Source organism: Convolutriloba macropyga, chromosome 5 (genome assembly GCF_964194025.1).
Source record: "Convolutriloba macropyga chromosome 5, txConMacr16.3, whole genome shotgun sequence".
Classification (NCBI taxonomy): domain Eukaryota; kingdom Metazoa; phylum Xenacoelomorpha; order Acoela; family Convolutidae; genus Convolutriloba; species Convolutriloba macropyga.
Genome location: NC_134472.1, coordinates 34,305,964 through 34,333,891, shown reverse-complemented (window position 1 = coordinate 34,333,891; position 27,928 = coordinate 34,305,964). Strand labels below are relative to the sequence as shown.

Below are 27,928 nucleotides of genomic sequence, written 5' to 3'. Positions count from 1 at the left end.
CTTTGATCAATTGATGTTCTTTATATGGCAAAAGGTCATTGACCTGTAACGCATTTCATTCAAGTCTAGACGCGCTCTTTGATATATAATTTCTGTTGTTAACAAGAACCGAACGGGGCTGAAGTTTTACACTGAGCAACAAAATTTAACAATTTTAAAGAACAGGTGTAGAGGGTGGCAATTCATGGAAATTATAATTATAATTATAATTATAATCCTAATTATAGTTAAAATCAGGGATTCTGTTCTAAGTATATGCTTGTACAGTACAACTTTCCCAAGTTTTATTAAAAAATAGTTGCAAAGCTGGCATGAAATGAATCAATGGGACGCATATGAAAGATGTGGAAATAGGTGGCAGTGGAACAGTTGATTGGGGGGGGGGGGGGGGCTTTTCCTGATTGGTTTTGTTATGTTGTTTACGGTAGATACTATCACAGAACTGGAAACAAAAGAATAAGATATTTCACTAATTTGAAGTTGTTGCAATTGCAACCATCTACGAAGCTTTATAAGTCAATTCCAAATATGGCGGGTGACTCATCCCTTTCGATCGAGATTCTGGATAAGGTGGGAGAGGGCAACTACGGGACAGTACACCTGGTGAGAGTGAACCCAATCAAGAAGAGATATGCGATGAAAGTGTTGAATGCGACCCTCTTCTCATCCAAAGACAGAGACATGATCCAGAAAGAGCTGGACATCATGGCCATGCTCAGACATCCGAACGTCATAAGGTACGAAAAAAGCAACTAACGGAACTTCCATATTTAATCCCGACTAAAAGTCATTCATTTATTTGGTCATAACGTGTAGGCAGTTGCCTCCTTCGTGGGCAGGTTGACAAATCCCAAATTTATTGACGCGCTCTGTTTCAGAAATGGTACACGAATTCTTTATTAAATTGGCCCATGCTTATTTGATGAAAAAGGAAGCGGGAAGAACCACACAGATCATACTGGAAAATCACAATGCCGATTTTTTAATCGACTAGAGAAAATTTTCCGACAGTTCTTTCATAATCTGATTAATTCTTGTTTTCAAGTCCCTAAAACTTGACAAATCGTGCTAAGATCTTAAAGATTATTACTTGTTTATCTTATCAAGATCTTATTTCTTGAATTTCGTGCAAAGATCATGTATGTCCGTACATATCTTGAAGTTTTCTTACCAAGAACCTTACCATGATCTCATCAAGATTTGTCAAGATGTTTAAGTTTCATTTCACCGGGAAGACAATTTACCCAATTTCATTTTACCCAGTGCCATTTTACCCAGCCTGCCATTTTACACAACTTGCCATTTTACCCAACCTGACATTTTACGCAATGCCAGTTTCACCCAGTGCCATTTTACCCAGCCTGCCATTTTACACAACTTGCCATTTTACCCAACCTGACATTTTACGCAATGCCATTTTACCCACTGCCATTTACCCAATGCCATTTTACCCAATGCCATTTTACCCAATGCCATTTTACCCAATGGGATTTTACCCAATGGCATTTTATCCAATGAAATTTTACCCAATGGCATTTCACGCAATGGCATTTTGCGCAATTGCATTTTACCCAATGGCATTTTACCCAATGGCATTTTACCCAATGGCATTTTACCCAATGGCATTTTGCCCAATGGCATTTTGCCCAATGGCATTTTGCCCAATGGCATTTTGCCCAATGGAATTTTGCCCAATGGAATTTTACCCAATGGCATTTTACCCAAGGGCATTTTTTCCCAAGGGCATTTTACCCAATGGCATTTTACGCAAGGACGTTTCGCCCAATATCAACTTATCCAATGCTGTTTGATCTTTTCGTTCATTTATCTGATTTTCGGTTGCAAGTGCAACAGTTTCATGTCAATTACCACCGTAAAAAATTGACATGATTCGGCTTGTAAATCTAATAAATCTGTATCTTGACGTACATATCTTGACGTTTTCTTACCAAGAATCTTACCATGATCTCATCAAGATTTGTCAAGATGTTTAAGTTTCATTTCAACGGGAAGACAATTTACCCAATTTCATTTTAATCAGTGCCATTTTACCCAGCCTGCCAGTTTACACAACTTGCCATTTTATCCAACCTGACTTTTTACACAATGCCATTTTACCCAATGCCATTTTACACCATGCCATTTTACACAATGCCATTTTACCAAATGCCATTTTACCCAATGCCTTTTTACCCAATGCCATTTTACCCAATGCCATTTTACCCAATGCCATTTTACCCAATGCCATTTTACCCAATGCTATTTTACCCAATGCCATTTTACCCAATGCCCTTTTACCCAATGGCATTTTACCCAAGGGCATTTTACCCAAGGGCATTTTACCCAATGGCATTTTACCCAAGGGCATTTTACCCAAGGGCATTTTACCCAATGGCATTTTACGCAATGACGTTTCACCCAATATCAACTTAACCAATGCTGTTTGATCTTTTCGTTCATTTATCTGATTTTCGGTTGCAACAGTTTCGTATCAATTACCACGGGAAAAAATTGAAATGATTCAGCTTGTAAATCTAATAAATCTATGATGCGTAGTTTCCAATCGCAAAATGCAAATCTTGTTATCGGCACTTCGACTTCGTAAACTTTTTTGTAACAAGATTTTCACGTTGTTGCCAAGTTAAGCGAAGCATTGAAAAATTGAAAATATCAGCAGCTATTATGAAATCAAGTCCTCTGCTTTGAAAGGAAATTGCAAACTTTCATTGACTTTGTCTCAAAGTTTAAGATCAGAAAAGCTAGTCTCAAAGATCAGAAAAGCTAAAACAAATATCCGAAAATTTTACTTCGCCGTTTTAATACTGCCACTTTTGAGATTATAGGTCAAATTTGATCAAGAGTTTAATTTATTTCCGTTTTGCTACGTGGGATTTATAAGAACTCTGCGGAATTTGGGTACATTCGAAATCTGGGCTATTTTGAAGGGAAATTAGTATTCCAATTTTTGCACATTAAGAAAATTTAAGAATCGAGGAATCCAGGCTACAAAGCTCGTAGCCTGAATTCCGTTTTGAACGTAATACAATTCCTTTATCCAATTTATCGGATTTAAAATTAAATTAAACAATTTTTCAGTAACCAGCGTTAAGGACGGTTTAATCCGGTTAAAATTAATTGCAATTAATGGTTTAATTAGCTGCAGAACCTTAGAATTAACACCTATTGCGGATTTTAATATTGTGGATTTCAGCCACAGTATTTGGTAACCGAATTCCGTTTTTGAACTAAACGCAGCTCAATAAATTAGGGAAATTCAGTTTTGCGGACTCCAGGCTACGATGTAGTCTAAATTCTGGAACTTAAAAAACCGAATTCCACGAAGGCAAAACCAGCCAAATTGATTTCAGGTTTGCTTTCGGGGTTTAATAACTATTAGCTAATACTTCAACATTGACTGAAGGGTCTTATCAGCAAAACATTGGATGTATGAAAAAAATTTTGTTTTTCACTGATACCACTCTTGTACACCCTATTTAGGGAACGACATGGATTATGCATAGTCGAATGCATAACAAACTATTTTGGTGGATTGTATTACTTTTCCAGAAATATATCAATATTTATTGCATAGAGTTCATAGCAGATTTATGCAGTATTTATTGATTTCATCAAAAATGAAAAATATACCATTTAAAGTTGTTATGGCTTGCCAGGACATGTTACTTACGTTCATAGTTGAACAGCCAAAGGTTACTGACTGTTTTAATCTTTATTTTTGGCTAATTGATTACAGTGACAAAAGTGGATTTACGGATCCTGAAACGCACCGTCACCACAAAAACTTCAACCTTTAATAGATAACGATATGGCTTTTATCCGGATATTGGATATCACACCATATGTGCACAAACGGAATTTTGGACTTTTCTTGGGGATTTTGTTTACCGAAAAAACAACAGAATGGTTTAAAAAGAGCAATAAATGACCGATCAAATTTTCTGATAGATTTGTCTTAATCGAAACAACCTTTTGGTTTCAAGATCTTGAAACCAAAAGGTTTATTGTTCCAACGTCCATAAGTTTGTTTGTAGGCTAGGAACTTGGCGCTGTGCTGGCCTTTCTGTTAAGCCAATTATGGATATAAAAAGACAATCTAAATGTAAGTAAGACATTGAAAAGTCAGGAGGATCAGGCTAAAACAAACAAAAAATTAGTTGAAAAAAGCAAAAAGAGAATTGCAAAAAGAGACTTTCTATTAGTTAAACATTTGTCAATCAGAGGATTGAAAGCTTTCTGCATAACATGTGTGAAAACAAATTCTCGGAAAATTGCCAGCGGATACTGTTTTGATGTGAAAAAAGTTTACAAGGGAATAGGGAAAAAATGACAGCTTTTCTTCACTTTCAAGTGTCATAGTGTTTGATTTAGAGTACAATTTCGGGTACAAAACTCTAGCTCTAGAATTACGCCTTTCAAGGGAACGTCAAAAAAGACAGCAGACTAAGAAACTCTGACGAGGTTTCATCAGTTCTTCCGTTTGTTTTGACTTTTCAGCATTTTTAAGTGCATAGTGTTTTAATTTGGAGTACAATTTTGGGTAGAGTACAAAAAATCTTATGGCTACACCTGTGATGCGAAGGCCAAAAAACAAAATGTTTTCACATTTAGCAGTTGCTCTAACGGACTCTGATAACATAGTAGACAAAGAAACAATGACACGGTTTCATCCATTAATCTCGCTTGTTTTAAAACATATCTCTAGTCTAATCATTTGTTAATTTGTTAGAGCACGTCTAAGTTTCACGTTGTTGGACAAAAGAGTCAAGTTTTTGTTGCAATTTTGGCGGTTTTTAAATCATCTTGAAAGTTGCAATAACATTGGCAACATGCTGCAAGGGCACAAAGGGGGCATCAAGGGTTTTCAGAGGCATCAATTGATTGAAGTCTTTTGTCATCTTCTTTGAAATTGGCTCTGAAACTGTAGGCTGAAATGTTGCCAATATGGTCAGTACATCAATTTGTGGGAAAGGGGTAACTCACGTTGCCTAAAACCGGAGCGAGAAAAATCGAAAAAAAACTACGGAGAAAAAACGCGTGCGAGACCGGAAACGGGGCGAACGAACGTGCCGTAAGCCGTTTTTACCTTTACGACTCGTGTTTCTCCATCTCGTCCTGACGTTGTCTCCATGACTCTTCCCAGTGGCCAAATGCCTCTTGGTGTTTGGTCTTTCAACACCCAAACAATGTCGTCCACTTTGAGAGGTTGATCGTTGCTGTTTGACCATTTCGACCGTCGGCTAAGCGTTGGCAGATACTCTTTCACCAAGCGTCGCCATACATGGTTCATCAGCTTCTGCGTGTTCTTCCATGTCTTCAAGCTTGCAGGTTGCTGGTCTCCAAATTGTCCTGGTGGCAAGCTATTGAAGGGACGCTGGATAAGAAAGTGGTTTGGAGTCAAAGGTTCCTCGTTGTCAGGCTGCTCAGCAACGTTAGTCAGTGGTCTGGAGTTGAGGATTGATTCTGTTTCCACCATAATTGTTAGGAAAGTGTCAAGAGAGTCTTCTGGATCCTAGAATGAGGAGGAGCGTTCTTTTGGCGCTCTGGATCAAACGCTCCCAGACACCGCCAAAATGAGCGCCGTATGAGGGATTGAATTTCCACGTTGTATTGGCTACTGCTAAAGCTTTGTAGATTCTGTCATTGTCCAAGGCTTTAACAGTTTTCTTCAGTTCTTCAGAGGCGCCAACGAAAGTTTTCCCGTTGTCGCTGTAGAGAAGTTGGGGCTGGCATCGACGACTGCACAATCTTCTGAAGGCATTGAGAAAGGTATCTGTATTGAGGTCTGGACACGTTTCTAAGTGAACTGCTCGCGTCACCATGCATGTAAATATTAGACCATAATGTTTTTCTAAAATGCCTTTGGAATCTTCGATGTAGAAGGGTCCAAAGAAATCTACACCAGAATTAGCAAAGGGGAACTGTGTTTTTGCTGTTGGAAAACGAAAACTAGGTAATGGTGCCATAATTGGTTGAATGTTTTTCGTGTCAAAGCGTCGACATGAGAAACAATGAAACCGTACGCTTGCTAACGCTTTCCGAAGGCCAATCACATGGTAACGTTGTTGAATGAATGCTTTTGTTGGTTCTGTGGACTGGTGAATACATATTTGATTGGCATGTTCCAAGTACAAACGAACAATTTTGTCCTTGGCGTGCAAAATTATTGGGCGTTTTTCCAAATCCAGTTGTGTTGGTGCATACTGCAATCGACCACAAGATCTGAGTAATCCGTCCTCATCCAACAGCGGATTTAAGCATCGTATTTTGCACTTAGAATCTAGTTTGATCCCACGTTGTAAGGAATTAACGGTCGAATGGAAAAAACTGTCCTGAGATAATTTCAGGAGATAATTTCTTGATAATTGAATGTCTTCAGTTGTGTATTGGTGATTGTTCGTTCGCATTTTCTTTGCACGATTAATTAGGTTGAAAACTGTTGCAACTGTCAGAAGAAGTTTGTTCCATGTTGAGAATTTACTCGGATCGACTATAGGTTTAATTGTCTTGGGACTTCTTGTGACTGCCGCACATGTTGCCCGTGTTTTGTTTATATCATTCCAGGTCGACTCGCTTTGGCAAAGAAATTGGGGTGGATCTAACCATTTCTGCTGAATTTCCTTTGTCTCAAGACCGCGAGTTCCGTGATCGGCGGGATTGAGATAAGTTGAGATGTGATGCCATTGCTGGGGTGAAGAACTTTTATGAATTTCTTGCAATCTGTTTGAAACAAAAACGTTTTGCTTCTTATTTGAGGCTATCCAGTCCAAAACTACTTGACTGTCGGACCAGAGAAAAATTTTGTCGAATGTCAGTGTCATTTCTCTTTCGATCAGTTGTAGAAGGCGCACTCCTATAACAGCAGCTTCTAGTTCCATTTTTGGCACACTTATTTGTTTAATGGGAGCAACTTTGCATTTTCCCATGAGAAAACATGCTTGTGGCGGAGTGGTTTGATTATTGGTTGTACGGAGGTAAGCAACGGTTGCCATAGCTGCCATTGAGGCATCCACAAAAATATGAAGTTGGCTGCTTGTGATTTTACTGAAATTGTGAACAGTTCTTGGTATTCGGATTTCGGGCATGGCAAAGTAGCTGTTTAGAACTTTCTAGAGGTCATGGCGTAGTTCATGTGGTATCAAATCATCCCATTTTCTTCCAAGTTTCCAAATCTGCTGCAAAACCATTTTGATTCTAATTGTCAGTGGAGACAACAGACCGAAGGGATCGAAGATTGAAGATACCAAACTGAATATTTTCCTTTGTGTGTACACTGTTGCAACTTTAGGAAATTGTTGTAGGGGAAACATGACAAAATCGTCAGTTGTTATCTTCCATTTTTGACCAAGGACTCTTATGATCTCTTTTGTTTCGTCTTTGTCGTCGGAAGAGATTTCAGCGAGTACATCCGGTTCGTTCGAAACAAATTTTGTCAACCTGAAGCCACCATTTTTCAGGCATCTTGTTGTCTGTGATATGACTTCTTTGGCTTCTGAAATTGTTGGCAGGGACTGGATGTAGTCATCCATATAAAAGTGGTGTTTAATAGCGTTCAAGGCGGCTGGAAATTCATTTTTGTTGTCTTCTGCACATTTATTGAGCACATAAATTGCGCAAAATGGTGAACATGTTGCGCCAAAGATTAATCTAGTGAATTGAAATTGTCGAATGGAGTTGTCTATCATCCAAAGGAAACGAAGAGCAGACTGGTCTTCTTGTCTCACGGCAATCTGCATAAACATTCCTTCGATGTCTGACAAAACAGCAACCGGGTTTTCTCTGAATCTCAACAGCACTCCAACTAAGTTATTTAGCAAATCAGGACCAGTTAGAAGATTTGAGTTCAGTGATTCACCGCGGAATTTTGATGCTGCGTTGGCAACTCTTCTCACTTTTCCGGGTTTGTTTGGATTAGTGACTGGATGATGAGGTAAGTACCATATTGACTCTGGGGGTGGTGCTTGCATTTCGACTGGCTTGACAAAATTTTTATCCAAGTCCGTTTGGAGTGTCTGGTTGTACTTCTGATTGAGACCGGGATCGTTTTGTAGTCGTTTTTGTAGACTTTTTAGTTGATTGACTGCTGAGAAATAGTTATTCTGGAGTTTATTTACAGGTTTCCAAGGAAGGCCAATCTGATATCTTTCACCGTTGTGACAGATTGAGTTTTCCATTGTTTGCACTGCTAATTGGTCTAATGAGCTGTCTTCATTCTGTTCGGGTAATGTACCTTCAGCTTCTATTTTCCAGAATCTTTGAACTAATTCGTCCAATGGTTCCTCTTCAGTGTCTTTCCGGCAGACATGGTAAATGAATGGTTGGCGAGGGGGTTTGTTTGAGTTCATTGTTTTAGGAGATAGCTCGTACTCTCCAGCGAGAGTCCAACCAATCTTTGTTTTTACGCCGAATGGACGCTTTTTGCTACCTTGGATTACGTCGACTGGATATGTGAAGGCAAACGTATTGACACCAAGAAGGGCGCCTATTGCACCGTTGGCTATGTCAGGGAAATAAATGTGACTAAGTTCCTTAAAGGTGTCGCATAATTGATTGAGTTCAAGAACGTTAGCGGGTGATACATTGAGACATGGCGTGCTATAGGCTCTTGCAATGCTGAAGTATTGATTGATGTTGTCATAAGGCGTTACTGTCACTGTTTCACTAATTTTGGACAGTGGCATTTCATGTTCAGTGTTTAGGTACTGCAGAGTTGTTGATGCTTGTGCTTCGCAGGGAAGCTCAAGAAAGCTAGTAACTTTATCCAGCAGGAAGGTGAACTGGCTTCCGGGATCAATCAAGGCGTAGGTATCAAACACTTTACTTCCGTTTACAAATGAAACTGGTATCATTTGTAGTTGTTCATACCATTCAGGAGGAGGAATTGTATTTCGGTTGATATTGAAGTTTTGGGTCGGATTCGAAGCATTCAAACGGGCGCGTTGAATATTTTGTTGCTGTGATTGTCTTTTACCAGAAAACGATTGACCGTATCTTGTTTGCTGGCTCTTTGTACTGCTGACAGTGTCAGTACTTTTGTTTTGATTTTGTTTTTGAAAGGATGGCTGTGTTTGGGGGCTTGCTAGATTTTGTGTCGGCTGATTGGGATTGCTTGTTGAGAAGGCAGCGGTGGGCCGCTTAACTTGTTTCGAAGGATCATGCAAAGTTGTGTGGTGAAATCCTTTACATGTTTGGCATCGTTTTGTGGACGGACATGACTGCTTAAAATGTTTGTTGCTTAAACAGTTCGAGCAAAGATTGTTCTTGCTCACAATGTCATACCTTTGGTCTGGCGCACATTTCTGGTATTCAGGGCATGTTGCGAGTATGTGACTTCCTTTGCATTTCTCGCAAGACTTGTTTGACTGATCAGCATGTTTACGCGGAGGAAAGGGTGGTTGACCATGCTGGTTTGCAGGGCGACTTGAGTGCAATGAATTCGGTTTCCAATTGTTTTGTGAAATATTAGAAAATTGATTCATAGCATTGCTGTTCCTATTATCATTGTTGTTGTTAATTCTGCTAATGCTATTACTGTTTTGACCGAAAGTGTTCCAATTATTAAACGGCTTATGAACATTTTCTCTGTTGATTTTGTCGTATACTTGGGCCTGTACTTCAAGCCACTTCTGAAAATCAGAGACGGTTGGTTGATTTCCAATTGATGTTATTGTATACTCTGTCCATTTTATCAGAATATTATGTGGAATTTTTTCTTTTGCCTTTTTCATCAATGTTGAACTTTGCAAGTCGGCTTTGAAGCCTAAATATTCAAAAGCTTGCACTAATCGTTTGAGAAAAGAAGCAAAAGATACGAAACTCTGATTGTTGTAGTCATTGTTCGGACGCCAGGCTTCCAGTTGATTGATGAAAGCATTCACAACAATGCTGGGATCTCCAAAGCGATCCATGAGCTCTTTCAAAGCAATCTCGTAGTAAGCTGGGTCACACGAGTAGGCTTGAATTTTTTCTTTGGCTTTTCCTACGACCGAGTTCTGTAAGTATGTTATACGGTGTGTATCCGTAAGGCTAGTATTATTGTGAACTAGGTTGAAAAAATTGTTTATCCACTCATGGTATTTCAGCGGGTTACCATTGAAATTTGATATTGTTATTGGTGGAAGTTTAATGGAATTTTTGTTTGTGGTTTGTAAATTAAAATTATTTTCAAACGGGATTGTTTCTGTTTGTATTTCAGTTCGCGGCTGAAACAGTTGCTTTCCAGAAAAAGACCAATTTGGAATTTGTTTCGAATTTCCCGAAATGTTTGGTTGGCTTATATGTTGAGTAAAGGGGGGAAGAATGGCTGTTTGGTAGTTTGTAAAGGGATTTTCCGGAGTAAGCGGACAATTAGGTGGCTGAGATGATGTACAGCAAACAAGGTTGGTACCTTGGTTGTTGAGTGTTGTATTGGAGGGGAAAAGAATTCCATCGTTTGGTTCTTCCGTTCGATTTCCATTGCTAAAATGAACTCCAGTTGGGTAAAGTGGGTTCTGAAATTGTTGGGAAACGTTTGTTTGCGCTACTGTTGGTAACGACATTGCTGACCCCAATTTTCCGCTGTTCTGGTTTTCACTTATTGGAACAGCTGAAAATTGAGTGTTTGAAAACAGTTTGAGCAGTTGCACTTTGATTGTTGTCAAAACGTAGGGGATTGTGACGACTGTCTTCGTAACAATATGGATTTGGCGTGGTCTCATTTGTCACTCTATTTGTTCCTTTTTCTGAATGAAATTGACGCTGAAACATTTGCTCATTCAAATTGCATGAACTTGATATTTGGTATTTATTGGTTTTGTTAACTGAGCAGTTATGTTGAAGTGAGTTTTGTAAGTCTAATGCAAAACGTTGTATGCTTTGATCTTCCCTTTTGTTATTTAAGGGAACAGAAGATTTTTCTTTTGGTCTAACTGTGGCAATTGCTGGTTGATTCATTGGAAATTCGGGCAAAGTGATTAACTTTGAACTAGAGAACTGGTTCAATTCTTCAATTGATGAGTGAATTAATTCCGGCTGGTTATCAATAGATTCAACAGGAAATAAGACTGCAGTTTGATTCATTGGAATGGAGGGTTGTTGAATTGAAGCAAACTGGTTGAAAGTGTTCTCCTGCTCTCTGGGAACAACGTTGTGTTCTGGGGATTGAGGGTTACTCAAGACAAATCTGTCCTGAATGTTTGCCCTGGATAATAGGGTTGATGCTGGTGTTGGGGCTGCTAACAACGACATTGATTGATTTATGTGTTCCACCGTCGTAAAATTTTTTACTGATTCTTCAGTCAATTCTCTAGTATCCTGCGCAAATTGTCTGTTGCTCTGAAGGAATTTGGAGAGAAGGGTGGGTTTATTTTCTCCTTGCGGAAGGAAAAACGATGGTTTCGCCGGTCTTGGGGGCACTGGAGGGGAGACAATGCTCGCAGGGTTCTTTACTGTCATGTTGTTTTGCTCTGAGTTTTGGGAAACCGGTGTCAATCGATGCGACTCGAGCTGTCTTTTTGAGGACTGTGAGACGCAGCTGATATCATCGCGCACTCGAGTTGATGATTGACTCAATTGACCATCATCGTCGAGACTGTTGACTTCTAGTTCCAATTTTTCTAGACGAGAGATCAAGTTCGATTGACGTTTCATGACTGAGTTTATGCTACTGGAGCTGACCTTTTCCATCATGATGCTGTCAAGGTTCGTCTTCAGCTCTTCAACGCTCTCCTTGATTTTGTTGATCAACAAAGAAAGAGTGCGGAAGCTTTTTCTCTGATCAACGGATGTCTGTAAGAGATCAAGCTGATTTTTCATGTTGAGCTCAGTCATTTTGAACTTGTTCAATGCGTATTGCAACTTCTGGCTGTTTTCTTTTGTCATCTTGATGAACCGACTGTAGTCAACTCGTGATGGTTCTGTCGTATTTAAAGTAAAGGTAAAGAACGGCTCGAAATTTACGAAGCGACGACTTTTTTGGTAAATTAAAAAACCTCTTAAGTTTATGTAGGCTAATCAGCCTAGCACTTTTCGTTCAAAAGTAGCGACGCAACTTTCACAAAAACAGGAATCCTAAAGGTGTTTTTTTGGTGCTAAATCTAGCTAAATATTTGCTTAAAAAAAGGAAAAACTAAGCGTTCGCGCGTGTGTACCGTTGATTTGTTGAACAGGACCAAATAATTGCTTTCAATATTTTTTACGTATGACTTTGCAACGATTCTCCTGTAAAATTTAGTTCTCCTTTTATCACAATCAGGGTACCAGAAAAAAAACTTTACTGAAGTGTTTTCTTTTTTTGTGTGTGTGGAGTTTTAGGAACAAATAAAACCTAAAACCAAACAAACTAAATCTATATTGATACTTCTTCAAAATAAGTTAACTTTTTTAGAATTTAAAATGCGGTGCGACCAGGCAACGTGAGCTACAGACAAGCAGAGAAAACTGGTTGCTTAAAAGCTGGGTCTACTTTGAAGCTCTTTTCCAAGAAATTCTGTTTTGCGATTCTTATGAAGTTAAGGACAACTGCTACCATTAAACTGCTTGTATTTGTTTCTGGATATTATCTGCCACCTATGAATTGCTCATCTTTACTTTGGTGACTACTGCGACCCAACGGAAACACACTCCTCTTCAGTTGGTGACTACTGAGACCAAAGGCGGAAAAGGGACTTCTTTCGGCAACTTCTGAGACCGCGGACAAAAATGAAGAGGCGTTTGAATTTTCCAACTTAAAGGGACTATATGCGTGAATGAATTTGAAGGGGGAATTATTCGAGAGCTTTTGATTTATTTCTTTTTGAGATCTTATCTTCTTTTTTATTTCTCTTGAAGGTATTTTCAGTGTATACTACTCAATTAACTAGATGCGCGGCTAGTAGTATGCAAAATGAAAACAAAATAAGTGTAAATGTCGGGTTTTCTTAGGAAATCATACTACCCCATTAACTAGGCTCGCGGCTAGTAGTATGCAATTAAGATCAAACAAAACACAAACCTCTTTGCAGGTTTTTTTTTGTCAGAAGCTTTTCAGTAATTTTCCGTCTGTTGTTTTCGGTTTTGCAGAATGGTTCTATAGTTTTTCAGCTTGTTTTTTAATGAACTGCGGAGGTATATAAAATAGCTCTTTTTTGAAAATTGATTGATTTTTTCTTTAATAAGAAAAAAAACGTTAGAAAAACTGTTTTTTGATTTTTATATAACAGAGAAACAATTTTGCCACTTTTCTGTTGCTTCTTTGCGGTTTTGAAATAAATGAAATAAATTTTCAGATTTTTTTCAAACAAACGGAAGGAGCTATTTCTAACGCTTTCTTGTTATCTAATGAAAATTTCCAATAAACATTAGAAAATGTTTTTTTGAGTTTTTTAAGTAAAAGAAGCAAATTTGCAAATTTCAAGTTGCCTCTTTATAAGTTTGTATAATCAATCAACTGATTTTGAGACTTTTTCCAACAAAACCAGGGGAGCTAATCAATTGGTTTCAGTGGAACTATTAAATGTTTTATTCAAAATGTTAGGAAAACGTTTTTTGAATTTTTTGAATCAAAGAAGCAATTTTTGTCAAAATTGAGTTGCTTCTTTACAAATTTGCGAAATCGATAAACTGATTTTGAAGCTTATTTTCCAACAAACCCAGGGGGACTAATCAATGGGTTTTTTTATTTATTATAAGGTTTTCCCTATAACGTTAGAAAAACGTTTTTTGATTTTTTTGTAGTCAAGGAAGTAAATTTTGTCAAAATTGAGTTGCTTCTTTACAAAAATGCAAAATCGATAAATTGATTTTGAAGCCTTTTTTCCAACGAACCCAGGGGGGCTAATCAATGGGTTTTTTTGATTTATTAAAAGGTTTTCCCTATAACGTTAGAAAAACGTTTTTTTGATTTTTTGTAGTCAAGGAAGCAAAATTTGTCAAAATTGAGTTGCTTCTTTACACAAATGCAAAATCGATAAATTGATTTTGAAGCTTATTTTCCAACGAACCCAGGGGGGCTAATCAAATGGTTTTTTGGATTTATTAAAAGGTTTTCCCTAAAACGTTAGAAAAACGTTTTTTGATTTTTGACGCTCAAAAAGGCACTTTTGCGACTTTCTCATTTTTTGAGCAAAAATTTTACATAAGGTGTTCAACCAAAATAAAGTTCATTTTAAGTCCAACTGAAGTGTTCTATTCAAATAAAAATTTTACTTTCATGTAGATTTTTTGCGACAAATTGAGAAAATTGTTTTTGAGCTATATCATTTTTTCGGGCAATTTGTGTTTTTTTTTCGTTAATTGCTGACTTGTAGTTGCTCACGGCTATTTCTTTCATAAACCATTTACCAAAAGCTCGTTGGGGGACAATTTTTGTGTGTTTGAGATTTTTTGTCGCAAAAAAAATCACGTTTTTTTTTGGATACGTCTAACCGGGGAAAGGACTTCTAAGGTGACGTCTGGAACCTCGGGCGATCATCTCTTGGTGACGTCTGTAACCAAAAAAATGTCAGGCCTTCTTGGTCGGGTGACGTCTGAAAACCCTTGAAAAAAAACTCTTCGTCTATGGTTGGCTCGTCTGCAATAAGAAACTTTTCCTCTGTCGTAGTCTTGGATATTAGTCTTGGGGTGTGCTCATGCCCCCTCTTTGTTTCAAAAAAAAAATTAAATTTAATTCAGAAGGTTTTATGTCCGTATTATCACGTCGGGGTCACCAAAATTATGTTTTAAAACATATCTCTAGTCTAATCATTTGTTAATTTGTTAAAGGAGCACGTCTAAGTTTCACGTTGTTGGACAAAAGAGTCAAGTTTTTGTTGCAATTTTGGCGGTTTTTAAATCATCTTGAAAGTTGCAATAACATTGGCAACATCGCTAATCCCCCATTAAACTCATTAATCTTTTGACCTAACTTTGACTTACACCATAACTGTGTATTACAATAATTTCTTACTACTTCTCTTGAAACAGTTATTGACGTTCACCAGAACTCAAACGTGAAAACCGTAACTTGAACGAAAGGTAAAGAAAATTGATAAAACTTAGAGTAAAAAAATTTGAAACTAAACTTGACTACCCACTCCACTCAACTGAATTGTATAGTTGGTTAAACCTGTTAATATTTTACATGAAAAAATTGGGAAGAAAGTAGGCAAAATGAAAAAAAAACAGTTTTTTTAGATTTCGCCAAAAAATGCTGTTCCAATATTCCAAGCAAGGGTTCTAGACGGTGAAACAGTACTTTCAAATGATCACAAAAAATGTAAAATGGTAAAGAACGCTACATACAAAGGTTACCCGGGAACAGGACCGGGAAAGTTTAAGTGGCCAAACGATTCTCATCCAGAGCTCTTCTGATTGCATTTTTGCATGGTCAGTTACTACTTATAAGATAAATTGCGGTCTACGCAAAATACATTTTAAAAAGTGCATTTTTGCATTAGAACCAGAACCATTAAGCATTTCTGCATTAAAAAATTGTCTGGATGAAAACGATGAGCAAATATCTCAAAAATACAAAAAGCGAGAGAAATAAAGTCAAAATATTGACATATTTTTGCAATGAAAAGAAAGTGTCCGAATTTTTGAACAAAACAAACATTTGCTAAGAAAATATTAGGAATGCTACAAAAAGGATTTCTCGCGCGTAGCAGCAACTGCAAATTTTCCCCGTCCTCTATCAGTGTTGAGTTTTTAAAAAGGTGAGTGCCAATGTTGGCAGGTACAAGAGGGCGTTCTTGACTCGAACATCAGAGATCCACATCATAATGGAGTATGCGGACCTGGGAGATCTGTCACATGTTGTAAAGGACAAGGAAAACTGGGAGCCATCGTCAGTCCAACTGCACGGTAGGGGCTTTTGTGGGCGACTATGTGATCCAATCTGTATCAAACAAAAAATAAAACAAAACATGATTTTAGTTGTTCATCTCAGTTGTACTGTTGGCCATTTAAAAATCGATACCATATTGATGATTTTGTGGGAAATAGTATGCTACATCCTTTGACGCCTGTTAATTGAGTTCCCAGTTACGATAAATGATGAAAAGTAAGCCAAGGTGGGTTACTGTTGATTACTAGGTTGATTACTCAAGGTGTTCCAACATGAAAACGGGTGAGAATAACTGACTTGAATCAAAACGATAATCAACAATTTCTTTGTGTAAAATTCTCAGTACTCATGCTAGGGCATGTGATTCTAGTAACGTAAATAAAAAGCCCAAGATTGGTATGTTTTCTAGACTGGTGCTATCAGCTGGTTTGTGGCCTGGAGTATATTCACTCGGAGAAGGTGGTACACCGGGATCTGAAACCCTCCAATCTACTCCTTAAGAGCAACTGTGGCTGTGTGACTGGCTGTCAAAGGACAGCTGTGAAGATAGGAGACTTCGGAGTGTCGACAGTGTTGAAGAGAGACAGAGACTACAAGACTGCCACTTGCATTGGCACGCCTTACTACCTATCACCCGAGATATGTCAAGGCAAGAATGAATTGTCTTTACTTCCTATGGAATATAGGACTGACGGATTAGCTGCTGCCAGAATGTTGCATTTTTAACCTTGAAACACTAGCATGTTCAAGTATTAAAACCAGATCTATTCTGTACCAGATTCTACGGTCCCAGATGTTACTATATAGAGTGCCAGGTTTTAATATGCAAAATAGGAGTGCTTCAAGCAAGGGTGCAGGAGTCCGCTTACCTCACTTTGAGGATCTGGAACTTTTGAGTTTCGGATTTTATCAAAGGCACGTAACCTATTACATTTTGAGGAGGTCTCGTGAAGAGCAGACCTATCCAGATAAAAAATATGCATGATCACATCAATATACGCAACAATTAGCCATTATCAGACTTAGCTCGTTTTCAAATTTTTCCGCGTTTTCAGCTCGTATTGGCGCATACTCAGCCAGAGAGAAAATGCCGAGAGTAAAAACAATGTATTTATACATTTGCTGGATGCTTCTAATCGAACTAATTAATGCAAGCTGTCTTGTCATTAAAGAATTTAGCTCTATGAATGTTCATTCAAAACTTGGACTAAACAAATGAACTCAAGGCCACATCAAGCAGCGAAGTTGGAATAGCATGACAAGCAAAATTTAATGCCACATCAAGCAGCAAAGTTGAAATAGCATGACAAGCAAATGCCACATTCAACCGAAGCTAAATTCATTTGTTCGCTTTTGTTAACAATTATAATTGGGAACTATGAATAGTACGCGATTATCATACATGAAGTGAAACTGAAACTCGAATCATCTCAAATTGCGTGCGACAGGTCTGACCAGAGGTGGCTTTAACCTGGGTGAACATTTCAATTTTTCCCGATCACAAAACTCATTTAAAAGCAAGATATAATCTTACCTATTGGAAAGCGGTGCCATTTAACGCAAAAGGTTTTGACATATAGTTTACCGCAAACAAACAATATAGTGCTCTCAGACACAACTGCGGAGCATTGCGGAATCTAAAAAAGATAAGGGTGGACAAACCTTCTTAAAAAAACTCCATTCAGTTCAAGGTGCTTCTTTCAAAGTAGAGCAGAAAGCAAACTGTCCTTACATCAAAACAAACTAAAATGGTCGATTTGGAATGAATGCTGGAAAATCAAGATTTGCTGTTGCATTTACAATTCTTAGAAGAAAACGAACTTGTGTCGTAATGGTAATCCAACCACAATCAAAAACTACAGAATAACTGAATTCTAAAATAGTACAATTTTGCCTACACTGATCAGCAATGCAAAGTTTTGCAGCGATCTAAGGAATACGAATGCACCATCAGATCACAAACAATTTATAGAAGAAAGTTAAGTATCGAGAAACACGGCAGAAAACAAAATCAGTAAGGCAGAAAAACCATCATGAAGCAAAATGGGAAGATTTTAAACTGATCATTATAAGTCCAAAAGAGAATTTTGCGGAAAAACTGTAAAAAGCGGAGCATAAAGTCTGCGCTAACTCTTCTTTTCTGGTCGAAAACTGCAATTTTTTTGTGTCTCATTGCACTAACACATAAACTGATAAATCGTTATCAGTCAAAGAACAGCCAGTGTCTTTGATTACAGACCAGAAGATTTTTTTCGCAACCAGTGGGGGATAGGATATTGGGCGAAAACTCGATTAAGCGAACGAAATTTCTGTAGCCATTAGGTGAAAATTCTGACCTACAAGTTTTGTGGAAATTAGGCAAATAGCTATTAAAACGTACGTCAAAATCCACTTGATATAAATTCTTCAAGTGCCCCAATAGTTGTCTGTCCATGCAAATGAGTTGCTAAAAGTACTTATTTACTAGTGTTGTCCCCTATACTTGGAAAAAGTCAGAACCAGTTATTGAAATTCTCATCTTTTTTGTCCTGCATTTAATAAAATCTGACTTTTAAAACTGTAAAACTGCTTTTTAGGACTGGCTGTGAAAGCGGAAGTTCTCATTATTGATCAACCAATTGCTAAGCGGTTTGTTTTTTAACATTTTGTTACACTAAAGCTTTGCACCTCTACATTATCACGAAAGAAAAGCTTTGCGAAGAACAAATAAATTGCAACTAAGCTTGTTTTTTAACGTTCTCATGTCGAGGTTGACGAAAACAAGCTGTCAGTTAGTTTGTACAAAAATCTTTGAACGAAAACAACTTAAATCTTCAGAAAGTTCCTGAAGCTTCGAAAAGTTTCCGCATCTTAATCGACGGAGAAGGTAGTGACTACCTCAGCGAAAGTCATTTTCATGCGATGACCGCATTTGCCGCCAAGTTTATGTATACAGAGCTTTTCTCCATGCATAAAAATTTGTCCAGACGTTATCGTCAATGAATTCAGACAATAAAAAAATTAAAGGCAGCGTTGCCTATCAAATTTGCAAATCGAAATTGGTAAGGCTGTCAGTTGTAGCAAAAAATGAAAAAATGAAACTACCTTCAAAAGTTCAAAAATGTCCAATTGAACAATTGTACAAATGTTCACCATTTGAACAGGCGAAATCATTGTTTCCTCCGGATACTCGAACTATTTCAGACTTTTGCGCAGAGAATTAGTCAAGGAATCAGAATTTGAGCCTAGTGTCAACAAAAACTTCTCAAGAGGCCAACTCGAAACCAAATACGATGATTACTTGCGGTCCCTAAAACTGCCGCCAATTTCCTAACATATAAACTCATTCATAGACCTAGCACTTTAAACAAACTTTTCCACCAGTAAAAGTTTCAACAGGAAACAGTGTAAATTGAGTATGGACATTGAAAAGCACTGTCTAAGTATGAAAACTTTAAATATGCAAAAAATGAAGGCACCAGCGCAGTCATTACAATTTTTGCAGTGTAGAAAGTCGATGCTATTTTTTTAACAATTTTTCAAATTATGATTATCTTCAGCGCCATAAAGATCGCAAATTGAGATATAAATTTTCGTTCGCGGTGTGAAGAGCACTTCTTAGAAACTTTATGATTGAAACAGGCGATATATGAGCCAGTAGACAATTCCGTTACAGTAATTCAAAACAGGTGTGTAATTTTACAGTAATTTTACAGGTGTGGAGTATGGCTTCAAATCTGACATGTGGTCACTCGGTTGTGTGCTCTACGAGCTGCTCTCAGGAAGACCCCCCTTCCTGGCTGCTACAATCGAGGCCCTAGTCCAGAAGATCGTCGCTGCTCAGTACCCCCAGTTAGCATCCAATGCCGATCCAGTCTTGTCCAATCTCATTCCAAAATTGCTAAATGTCAATGCGGATGACAGACCAAGTTCGGCCTTCTTAAAGCAGCTTTTTAGTGTTCAGATGGACAAACGTGCTTTGCACGTGGAAATGATGACAGTTAACAAATATGGAGGAGACCATAGAGGGAAAGGGAAATGCAGAGATGAGTTGGCGGATAAAGGAAGTCAAAAACGTGAACCAAAGAAGAGACGTTTTTTCAGTGCTATTGAGAAATCACAGCATACTAAGACACCAAGAGGTATGAGTTTTTGTGGCTGTATAATTAATTTACTCGATGCTATAACAACCATTGATGAACACCCATCTTTGGTAAAAACGCATGAGGGGGCGAAATAGAGCAGATCTATAAAATCTTTTACAAAAATATTGTTTACTGGGAGACGTCAGGGGACAAAAACAGCTACTTGTAGGAACCGATGTGCGGAAAAGGAGCAAAAATGAGTAGTTTACGGCATGTTCTTTTTTCAAAATACAATTAAGGTAGTGGGAAATTAATTTTTGCGCATGCGGCCATATATCTTCTGATTCAACCATTTTTTGCTCTTCATGAACGCTCATGAATGTGATATATGCGTTCTCAATGGTTTGATTACTCAAACGGAATAAAATAATATCGCTACAGTCTAATTATTGACATATATAATCGGCTACTTAAGAGAGGAAGCTGGTAACTGTTATTTTTTGTTCACATGTCACGTAGTACCATTAAGGTCAATCTCGTCAAAATCTACGGCTTACCTTGAATTGTTTAATGTTTTCTATAACCGATAACTAATGGTAATGCCAATATATAATTGTTAAATAATTTTTTTTCTATCTATCTATCTATATATTAATCGCGTGAACTTATAAGGCACCACTTTTTAGAGGCATCACTGAGCAGCATGTTTTAACAGTACTATCGAAGAGCATGGTTAAGCGGTTGCTTAATTGGGGTTAATGACCGAAAAAGTGTGCTTTAAGGTTGGTTAATCGCGTGAACACATAAGGCGGCATGTTTTAGAGGCATCACTAAGCAGCATGTTTTAACAGTACCATCAAAGAGGATGGTTAAGCGGTTGCTTAATTGGGGTTAATGACCGAAAAAGTTTGCTTTAAGGTCATTGACTGATTAACGTTTCTAAACGGTCCTTAATGAAAAAGATGTTACAAAAAGGTCACTGGCCGAAAAGTGTTGCCAAGAGGTCATTGATCCAAAATGATGCCAAGAGGTTGTGTCATCTACCGAAAAATGCTTCGCAAAAAAGCGTGTTCTGGAATTTTTTTTAAAGAAAAAGACATTAATTGGTGTTTCACTAAACAAAAATAGTGTCGAAAAAACCATTGGCCGATTAGATGTTCAGAAAATGGTTTGTGAATGAAAAGTTTCGGATTCTGAAAAAGTAAATGACCGAAATTTTGTCAGAAATAAGGTGTTTGACCGAAAACCGAAAACCGAAATCGTAATTCATTGTCAAAAAAATGTTGAAATGGTTGTATTGAAAATTTATGAGGGAAAAGTACCTCACTGAAATTGTGATGGATCAAAAGGTGGATGATGTAAATTTGTTTTGTCAAAATTTCACTGTACGGAAGTTTTTTAATTCGGAAGAATTCAGCGAACAAATTTTGTGAAGTGTAAAAGACCCAAAAGGTGCAAAAAAATTATATATGACAAAACTGAGGTCTTAAAATACAAATTAATTCAAGACCTCAGTAGAGGACTATTTAGCGCACAGTAGAGGACTATTCCATATTAAGAGCTGTTACTAAAACATTTTGCATAACCAGCCCTTTAACTCAGTTATGTGTTTGTTAATTTCGTAAAAACATTCGCAAAGGATTGCAGACGATTTCATTTTATCAACCCATTCCTCGTTTCGGGTGCATCCATCGTGTTCTCATTAGCGCATTCATCCTTTTTATGAGAACCGGGTTTCATTGTCTCACCTAGGATCTGTTTTCTCTTCTCTTTTGAACTGTTTTCTCTCTCTCTCTCTCTCTCCCCCCAGTTTCTTTCTCGATCTTTCTTTTTTCTGTTGTGCGATCTTCTTTTTCTGCTCTTCAAGTGTTTTCTTTAACTGAAATTTTCTTTTTAGACTCTAATTTCTGCTTTTGCTTTTTGCGCTTGCTCACTATCTCGGTTTTTGTATTTTCTCTAATGATTTTGGCTTTCTTTTTGCTTTCCCTTTTTCCTTCATTCTATCGCTTTCGTTTTTTCTTGTGTTCTTTCGACCACTTTCCTTTTTCCTCCTTTCTCTCTCTCTCTCTCTCTCTTTCCTCAGTTGTTTACTAACTTCTTTTCGTTTTATTTGTCTGTTTTTGATTGAACTTTTTTGTTTCCTATTGTTATTCTTACGGTGGGTGGGTTCCTGATGTTATTATTGTTTCTGTTGTATTCTTTGTTTTTTCGGATCTTTTCCGTTTGTGCCCCCCCAGTATGTTATGCTCCCCCCAGTGACAGAGCACGTGTTATTACATAGTAAATCAATATGTAAAAATATTGCACGTGCGTCTGGGGGTTGCAAATAATATGCACCCACTAAGCTGGGGGGCACAAACGGAAAAGATCCGTTTTTTTCTTATGAATTTCGATGTTTCCTATTTTTCTCGTTAATTCCTTTCGCTACCGTTGTCTTTCTCCCAGACTCATTTTTTCTGTTTTCGTCCACTGCTTTCAACCTTCTTTTGTTCTGTCCTTTGGGTTTTTTCGTATTTTTAAATCTATTTACTCTCCGACCCATTATATTTTTCTGCTGCTATCGATCTCTCTCTCCCTCTTTATACCTCATTCTATCTGTTTTGATTTTTAATGCTCTGAGAACGTCTGTTACTCTTAACTCGCTTAAAACCTTTCTTTGACATGTTTGGCTCTCTTCAATTTTTGTTGATGTGTCCAAAGTAGTTTTGCAGAGAACATTCATTGAATCGATTGCATGTACACCAGTTATCACAATTAAGTGTTTCAATGAGAATATCGTTTGTTAAAGTTTCAGGATAAGATGCCTTCAGATAGACGGGCCTGCTAGTCTCTATATTTAAACTGGCAAATTTTTGTTCTTTTTGCTTTGTTGTTTACCTATTTTAAAGAGGTTCCTCCCGCTTCGTAAAGCCAAATCAAAGATCACTTCTTTTATTGCTAAATACGCTATGACTTTAATCATATTAGCATTCAGAAATTTAGCTGCTGTTTTTAGTGTTGTCACTTAGTCCTTTTAAATGTGTTGTCGATTGTTTTATAGCAAATTAAATATTATATAGCAATTTTAATCTGCATCTATTGGTTAAAAGTTTGAAAGTGGAGTTAAAAATAAATCTGAATTTTTGACCTTGCCTTCTGAATTGCTGCCAGTCTTCTCATTTACGAAAGGAGGAAAACGAATGTATTTGAAAATTATATACACTTTTCAGGGATCTTAAAAGCGTCCATTGTGAAGATATTTGTGAAGAATTTCTTTTGTTGGTGGTTTTTTAGTGTCTGACATCTTTCATAATTTGAAATTAAAGAAAAATTCATAGACGGTGTTAAAGAGTAAGAGACTTCGAGAACGCTGTTTATGTTTCTGATCTCTTTCGTTTCCTTGGTTATACAATAAACAATTAAATTAAGAACGCTGTTATTCTGAAACTGGTTGTTTTTTATTCTGTCAAATTTATTTGTAGCTTAGGACATGTTCTGCATTGTTTTCAAGTGCTCCTTTCTTTTCTCACAACTGAATTAAATTTTTGAATTAAATCAACAAATCAAGGCAATGTAATGAAAACAAAAGATTCAAAGTCAAAATAAAACAAGGGAACCGACTCAATGATTTGTTTTTAAGCCCGTTGCTTCTATATACTAGCTGTTTTTGTGTTGTCACTTAGTCCTTTTTAATTGTACAGTCGGTTAATTTATAGCAAATTAAACAAACAATTTTATAGCAGTTTTAATTTGAATCTATTGGCTAAAAGTTTGAAAGTGGAGTTAAAAATTAATCTGAGCTTTCGACCTTGCCTTCTGAATTGCTGCCAGTTTTGTCACTTACGAAAGGAGGCAAACGAATTTATTTGAAAGATATATACACTTTTCAGAGATCTCCAAAGCGCGCATTATGAAGTTATTTGTGAAGCGTTTTCCTGGTTTTTTTGTGTCTAATATCTTTCATAATTTGAAATTAAAGAAAATTTTCAAAGACGGTGTTAAAGAGTAAGACTACAAGAACGCTGTTTATTTTTCGGATCTCTTTCGTTTCCTAGGTTATACAGTAAAGCACTCAACTTCAGGTCGCTGTTATCCAGAAACTGGTTGTTAGTTATTCTGTCAAATTTAATCGTAGCTTAGGAAATGTTCCGCATTGTTTTCAAGTGCTCCTTTCCTTTCTCACTACTGCAACATAAAAATTTTGAATTGCATTAAAAAACCAAGGCAATGTAAAAGGTCAAATTTAAAATAAAAAGGGGACTGCCCTAATGGTTTGGTGTTAAACCTGTTACTTCAATATACTAGCTGTTTTTTTGTGTTGTCATAGTCTTTTTAAAACGTATACCTGGTTGTTTTTATAGCAAATTAAACGTTTTTATAGCAGTTTCAATTGGCATCTTTTGGTTAAAAATTAATCTTGAATTTTTGACCTTGCCGACCTTGCCTTCTGAATTGCTGTTTTGCCATTTACGAAAAGAGGAAAACGAATGCATTTGAAAAATATATACACTTTTCAGGGATCGTGAGAGCGTGCATTGTGAAGATGTTTGCGAAGAGGCGCTTTTGTTGATTTTTTAGTTTCTAACATCTTTCATAATTTGAAATCAAAGAAAATTTCAAAGACGGTGTTAAAGAGTAAGAAACTTCCATAACGCTGTTTATTTTTCGGATCTCGTTCGTTTCCTTGGTTATACAGTAAAACACTTAACTTTAGGTCGCTGTTATTCTGAAACTGGTTGCTAGTTATTCTGTCAAGTTTAATTGTAGCTGAGGACATGTTCCGCATTGTTATTAAGTGCACCTTTCCTTTCTTACTACTGCAACGTAAACAAACCAAGGCTATGTAATGAAAACAAAAAAGGTCAAGGTCAAAATAAAAAGAAGGGGACCAACTCAGTGGTTTGGTATAGTAGGGCCTGTTACTTCAATATATTAGCTGATTTCTGCCCGACAGTGATGAAAATCTGCCAATTATTCGAACAACCCGTCAAATCGTAACAATGTCGTTTCCAGTTGCTTTGTTTTCGTTTAAATTGTATTTGACGTTAAAGAGTTATCAAATAGTGATTTTAGTTAAATTGAAGTACTCAGGTAAATAAAGTTTTATTAGAGATTGAATAACATGTAAAAGAATCCAAAATAGAAAAATAGAAAAAGACAGATTATATTTATTCATAATTGCATTCCTGCCCGCAGTGCCTGGTCAACAAGTATTTGTACAAGCAAAGATCTTTGCTTTGTTCTGCTTTGTTTTCATCTTCGCCTAAACTTTCACATTTTGGTTAACTTAACTCACTGCTTCAATGGAAAAAATCTAAGTCATTACGACGCGGAGGTATACCCAAATCGTCACGGGCAGATATGCCCGATGCGTGTATCTCGTGATCGCTTTTACTATTTTAATGCGTTGAAAATGGAAGAATATTGCGGAAAATAGCTACTTTAGCAGAAAATGGCAAAATGGAAGGGAAATTAGCAACCCGTATTCGTAAAAGTGTCCTAATCCTAGCCGCGAAAAACAAGTACAAATTTTATAGCCTATTTTTCGCACGACTTGTATCACGCATCTGCTCCATTTATGTATCAAATTTTTTACACGCAATGTAGCTCGATTTTGCATATAATCCGCAATTAAGCCTAACTTAATTACTACTTAACTTATTACTATTAGTAGTACTTTATTTCTACTTAGAGTACTTTATTACTACTTATTACTACTTATTAGTTTTTTTTATTACTACTTATTAAATTGGCCAGTCCCACATTGATATACAAAGCCTTTGATGTGCGAAGGATTTTTCGAAACAAAAATCAATTTTTGTGGTTGCATGTATGTAAAGCACTTTAAAGATTTAAAAGCTTTAATTAAATCTTTATCAAAGTGCTTATTGCATGCTCAAAATGTGCGCGAATAATAGATACATAAATTGAGCGGAAACGTGCTACAAGATTTGCAGCCTACTTTTCGTTCCGAATATTCTTTAATTTCGCAAAATTGGCGGAACCCCTTTAGCGAAAAGTAAGATACAAAGGATGTCTCCTAATTTCGTTTATTGTATTTTCGAGCCAATTTTACTAAGGTGGAAAATTTGGGGTATACCTCTGCGTCGTAATGGTCAACGTCTGAAGCAATATAAAAAAAAGGTAAAAAAGATGGACCATTGAAGACTATCATTGTTACATCAAATTTTATTTGAATTTGTTATTAAACTGATGCTTCAATATATCAGCTGATTTCTGTTAGACTGTAAAATCTAACGAAAGATTCAAAAGTTTTTTTTTTCAATTGCAATTGATGTTAAATGTCTTTTCCGGCAACCTGATGGCGAAATCAAATAAATTGAATTCAAGGAACTGCCCAATTTTTTTGGTCAATATGGAATTTCAGGTGAAAATATCTGAAACAATGGGTTCAAAATGTTGAGCAGATTTCTAATTTATTTATCCAAAATTCGTTACGATGCAGAGGTATACCACAAAATTTCCACCCTAGTGAAATTGGCTCGAAAATTAGGTACATACAATGAACGAAATTATGAGACATCCTTTGTATCTTACTTTTCGCAAAAGGGTTTTCGACAATTTTGCGAAATAAGAATATTCGGAACAAAAAGTAGGCTACAAGTATTGTGGCACGTTTCCGCTTAGTTTATGTATCTATTATTCGCGGGCATTTTGAGCATGCAATAAGCATTTTGATAAAATTTAATTGAAGCCTTCAAATCTTTAAAGTGCTTTAAATTCATGCAACAACAAAAACTAACTTTTTTCCGAAAAATCCCTCGCACATCAAAGGTTTTGTATATCAATGTGGGACTGGCCGATTTTAGTAAGTAGTAATTAGTGGTAATAAAGTACTATAAGTATTAATAAAGTAGTAATAAAGTAATACTAATAGTAATAAGTTAGGCTTAATTAAATAAGTAGTAATTAAGTTGGGCTTAATTGCGGAATATATGCGAAATCGAGGTACATTGCGTGCGAAAAATCGATACTTAAATGGAGCAGATGCGTGATACAAGCCGTGAAAAAAAATAGGTTATTAAGTTTGTACTTGTATTTCGCGGCTAGGATTAGGACACTTTTGCGAACACGTGTTGCTAATTTCCCTTCCATTGTGTCGGTTTCTGCTAAAGTAGCTATTTTCCGCAATATTATTCCAGTTTCAATATATTAAGATAGTAACAACGAGCACGAGATACACGCATCGGTCATATCTGCCCGTGACGATTTGGGTATACCTCTGCGTCGTAATGTACTTTTTTCGTAGTGGCTGTCCCGCATTTGCATTAGCAGGAAAAACTTATTCAAAAACTTTTATTCACAACGTGCAAACGCCAATCTTCCTCGTTTGGGTAGCTTGGTACATTGGGTATTTTGGTGTTTGGTAATCTGTCCTGACACCATTAAGTGGATAGTGCATGGCGATTATGTGGATAATGTTTGCAAACATTTATAACTTTCTGCTTCAAACAAGAACTCGATTGTTTCAGTAAGAACCACATTGGAGGTCCAATAAAATTTAGCGAGGTATTGCGCTCAAGTACAACAAAAAATTTTCTAAGTGCAGAGTTTTGCGTTGCAGGTTTCCAAAAAAAAGTAGTAACCGATTTTTAGGACTCAGAGGAAATCAAAACGTGTTCAGTTTTGACAAAGAAGCTATAGAAAAACTCAACGGGCCGACCAATCCAAAGCCGAGCAAACAAAACCTACAAATAATTCCTGAAGATGTTCCACCTCAGAGCCCGAACCCAGCAAATGACCTCTCGGACGCCAAGACCAGAATAGACGAACTGTTGACTAGATTAGATAGAAATCTGGGAGCAGAGCTCATTGGTAGATGCATTGACGTGTACAGGCAGACCAAGTCTATTTCGGACCTAAAAGGTATCCTCGGTGCCGATAACATAGCGTGCGTATCATCGATTCTGAGATTGGTTTACCTTGAAGACCAAGTTTTAATGGCAGACCAACCAGATAGTGTTGAGGCTGCTAACTTTTAAATAATGTCAAGTTTTGATATATGTTTTGTGCTCAATATGAAGTGTTTTTGTATTCTATAGATAATTAAGAATTAGGTGACTCA

At 37.0% G+C, this 27,928-nt stretch overlaps 1 protein-coding gene across 2 annotated transcripts; it reads left to right on the top strand.

The window, feature by feature from the left end:
- Positions 1–41: 41 nt before the first annotated feature.
- LOC142339973 (serine/threonine-protein kinase Nek1-like) lies at positions 42–27,928 on the top strand. Of its 2 annotated transcripts, none has more exons than XM_075390348.1 (6): positions 42–165; positions 508–737; positions 15,689–15,816; positions 16,209–16,448; positions 19,495–19,920; positions 27,460–27,928. In XM_075390348.1, exons 2-6 carry the CDS (start codon positions 529–531, stop codon positions 27,843–27,845), a joined length of 1,389 nt encoding a protein of 462 aa, XP_075246463.1. In that variant the 5' UTR covers positions 42–165; positions 508–528; the 3' UTR covers positions 27,846–27,928. The 2 variants fall into 2 exon arrangements, with proteins under 2 accessions (XP_075246463.1, XP_075246465.1); XM_075390350.1 differs by having other exon boundaries at positions 100–165; positions 517–737.

Bases quoted from the DNA above. Each gene is read 5' to 3' on its own strand.
- LOC142339973 (XM_075390348.1), top strand. From the start codon at position 529: ATGGCGGGTGACTCATCCCTTTCGATCGAGATTCTGGATAAGGTGGGA. The intron at 15,817-16,208 runs GTAGGGGCTTTT...TATGTTTTCTAG, and splicing joins ATCGTCAGTCCAACTGCACG to ACTGGTGCTATCAGCTGGTT. The intron at 16,449-19,494 runs GCAAGAATGAAT...GTAATTTTACAG, and splicing joins ATCACCCGAGATATGTCAAG to GTGTGGAGTATGGCTTCAAA.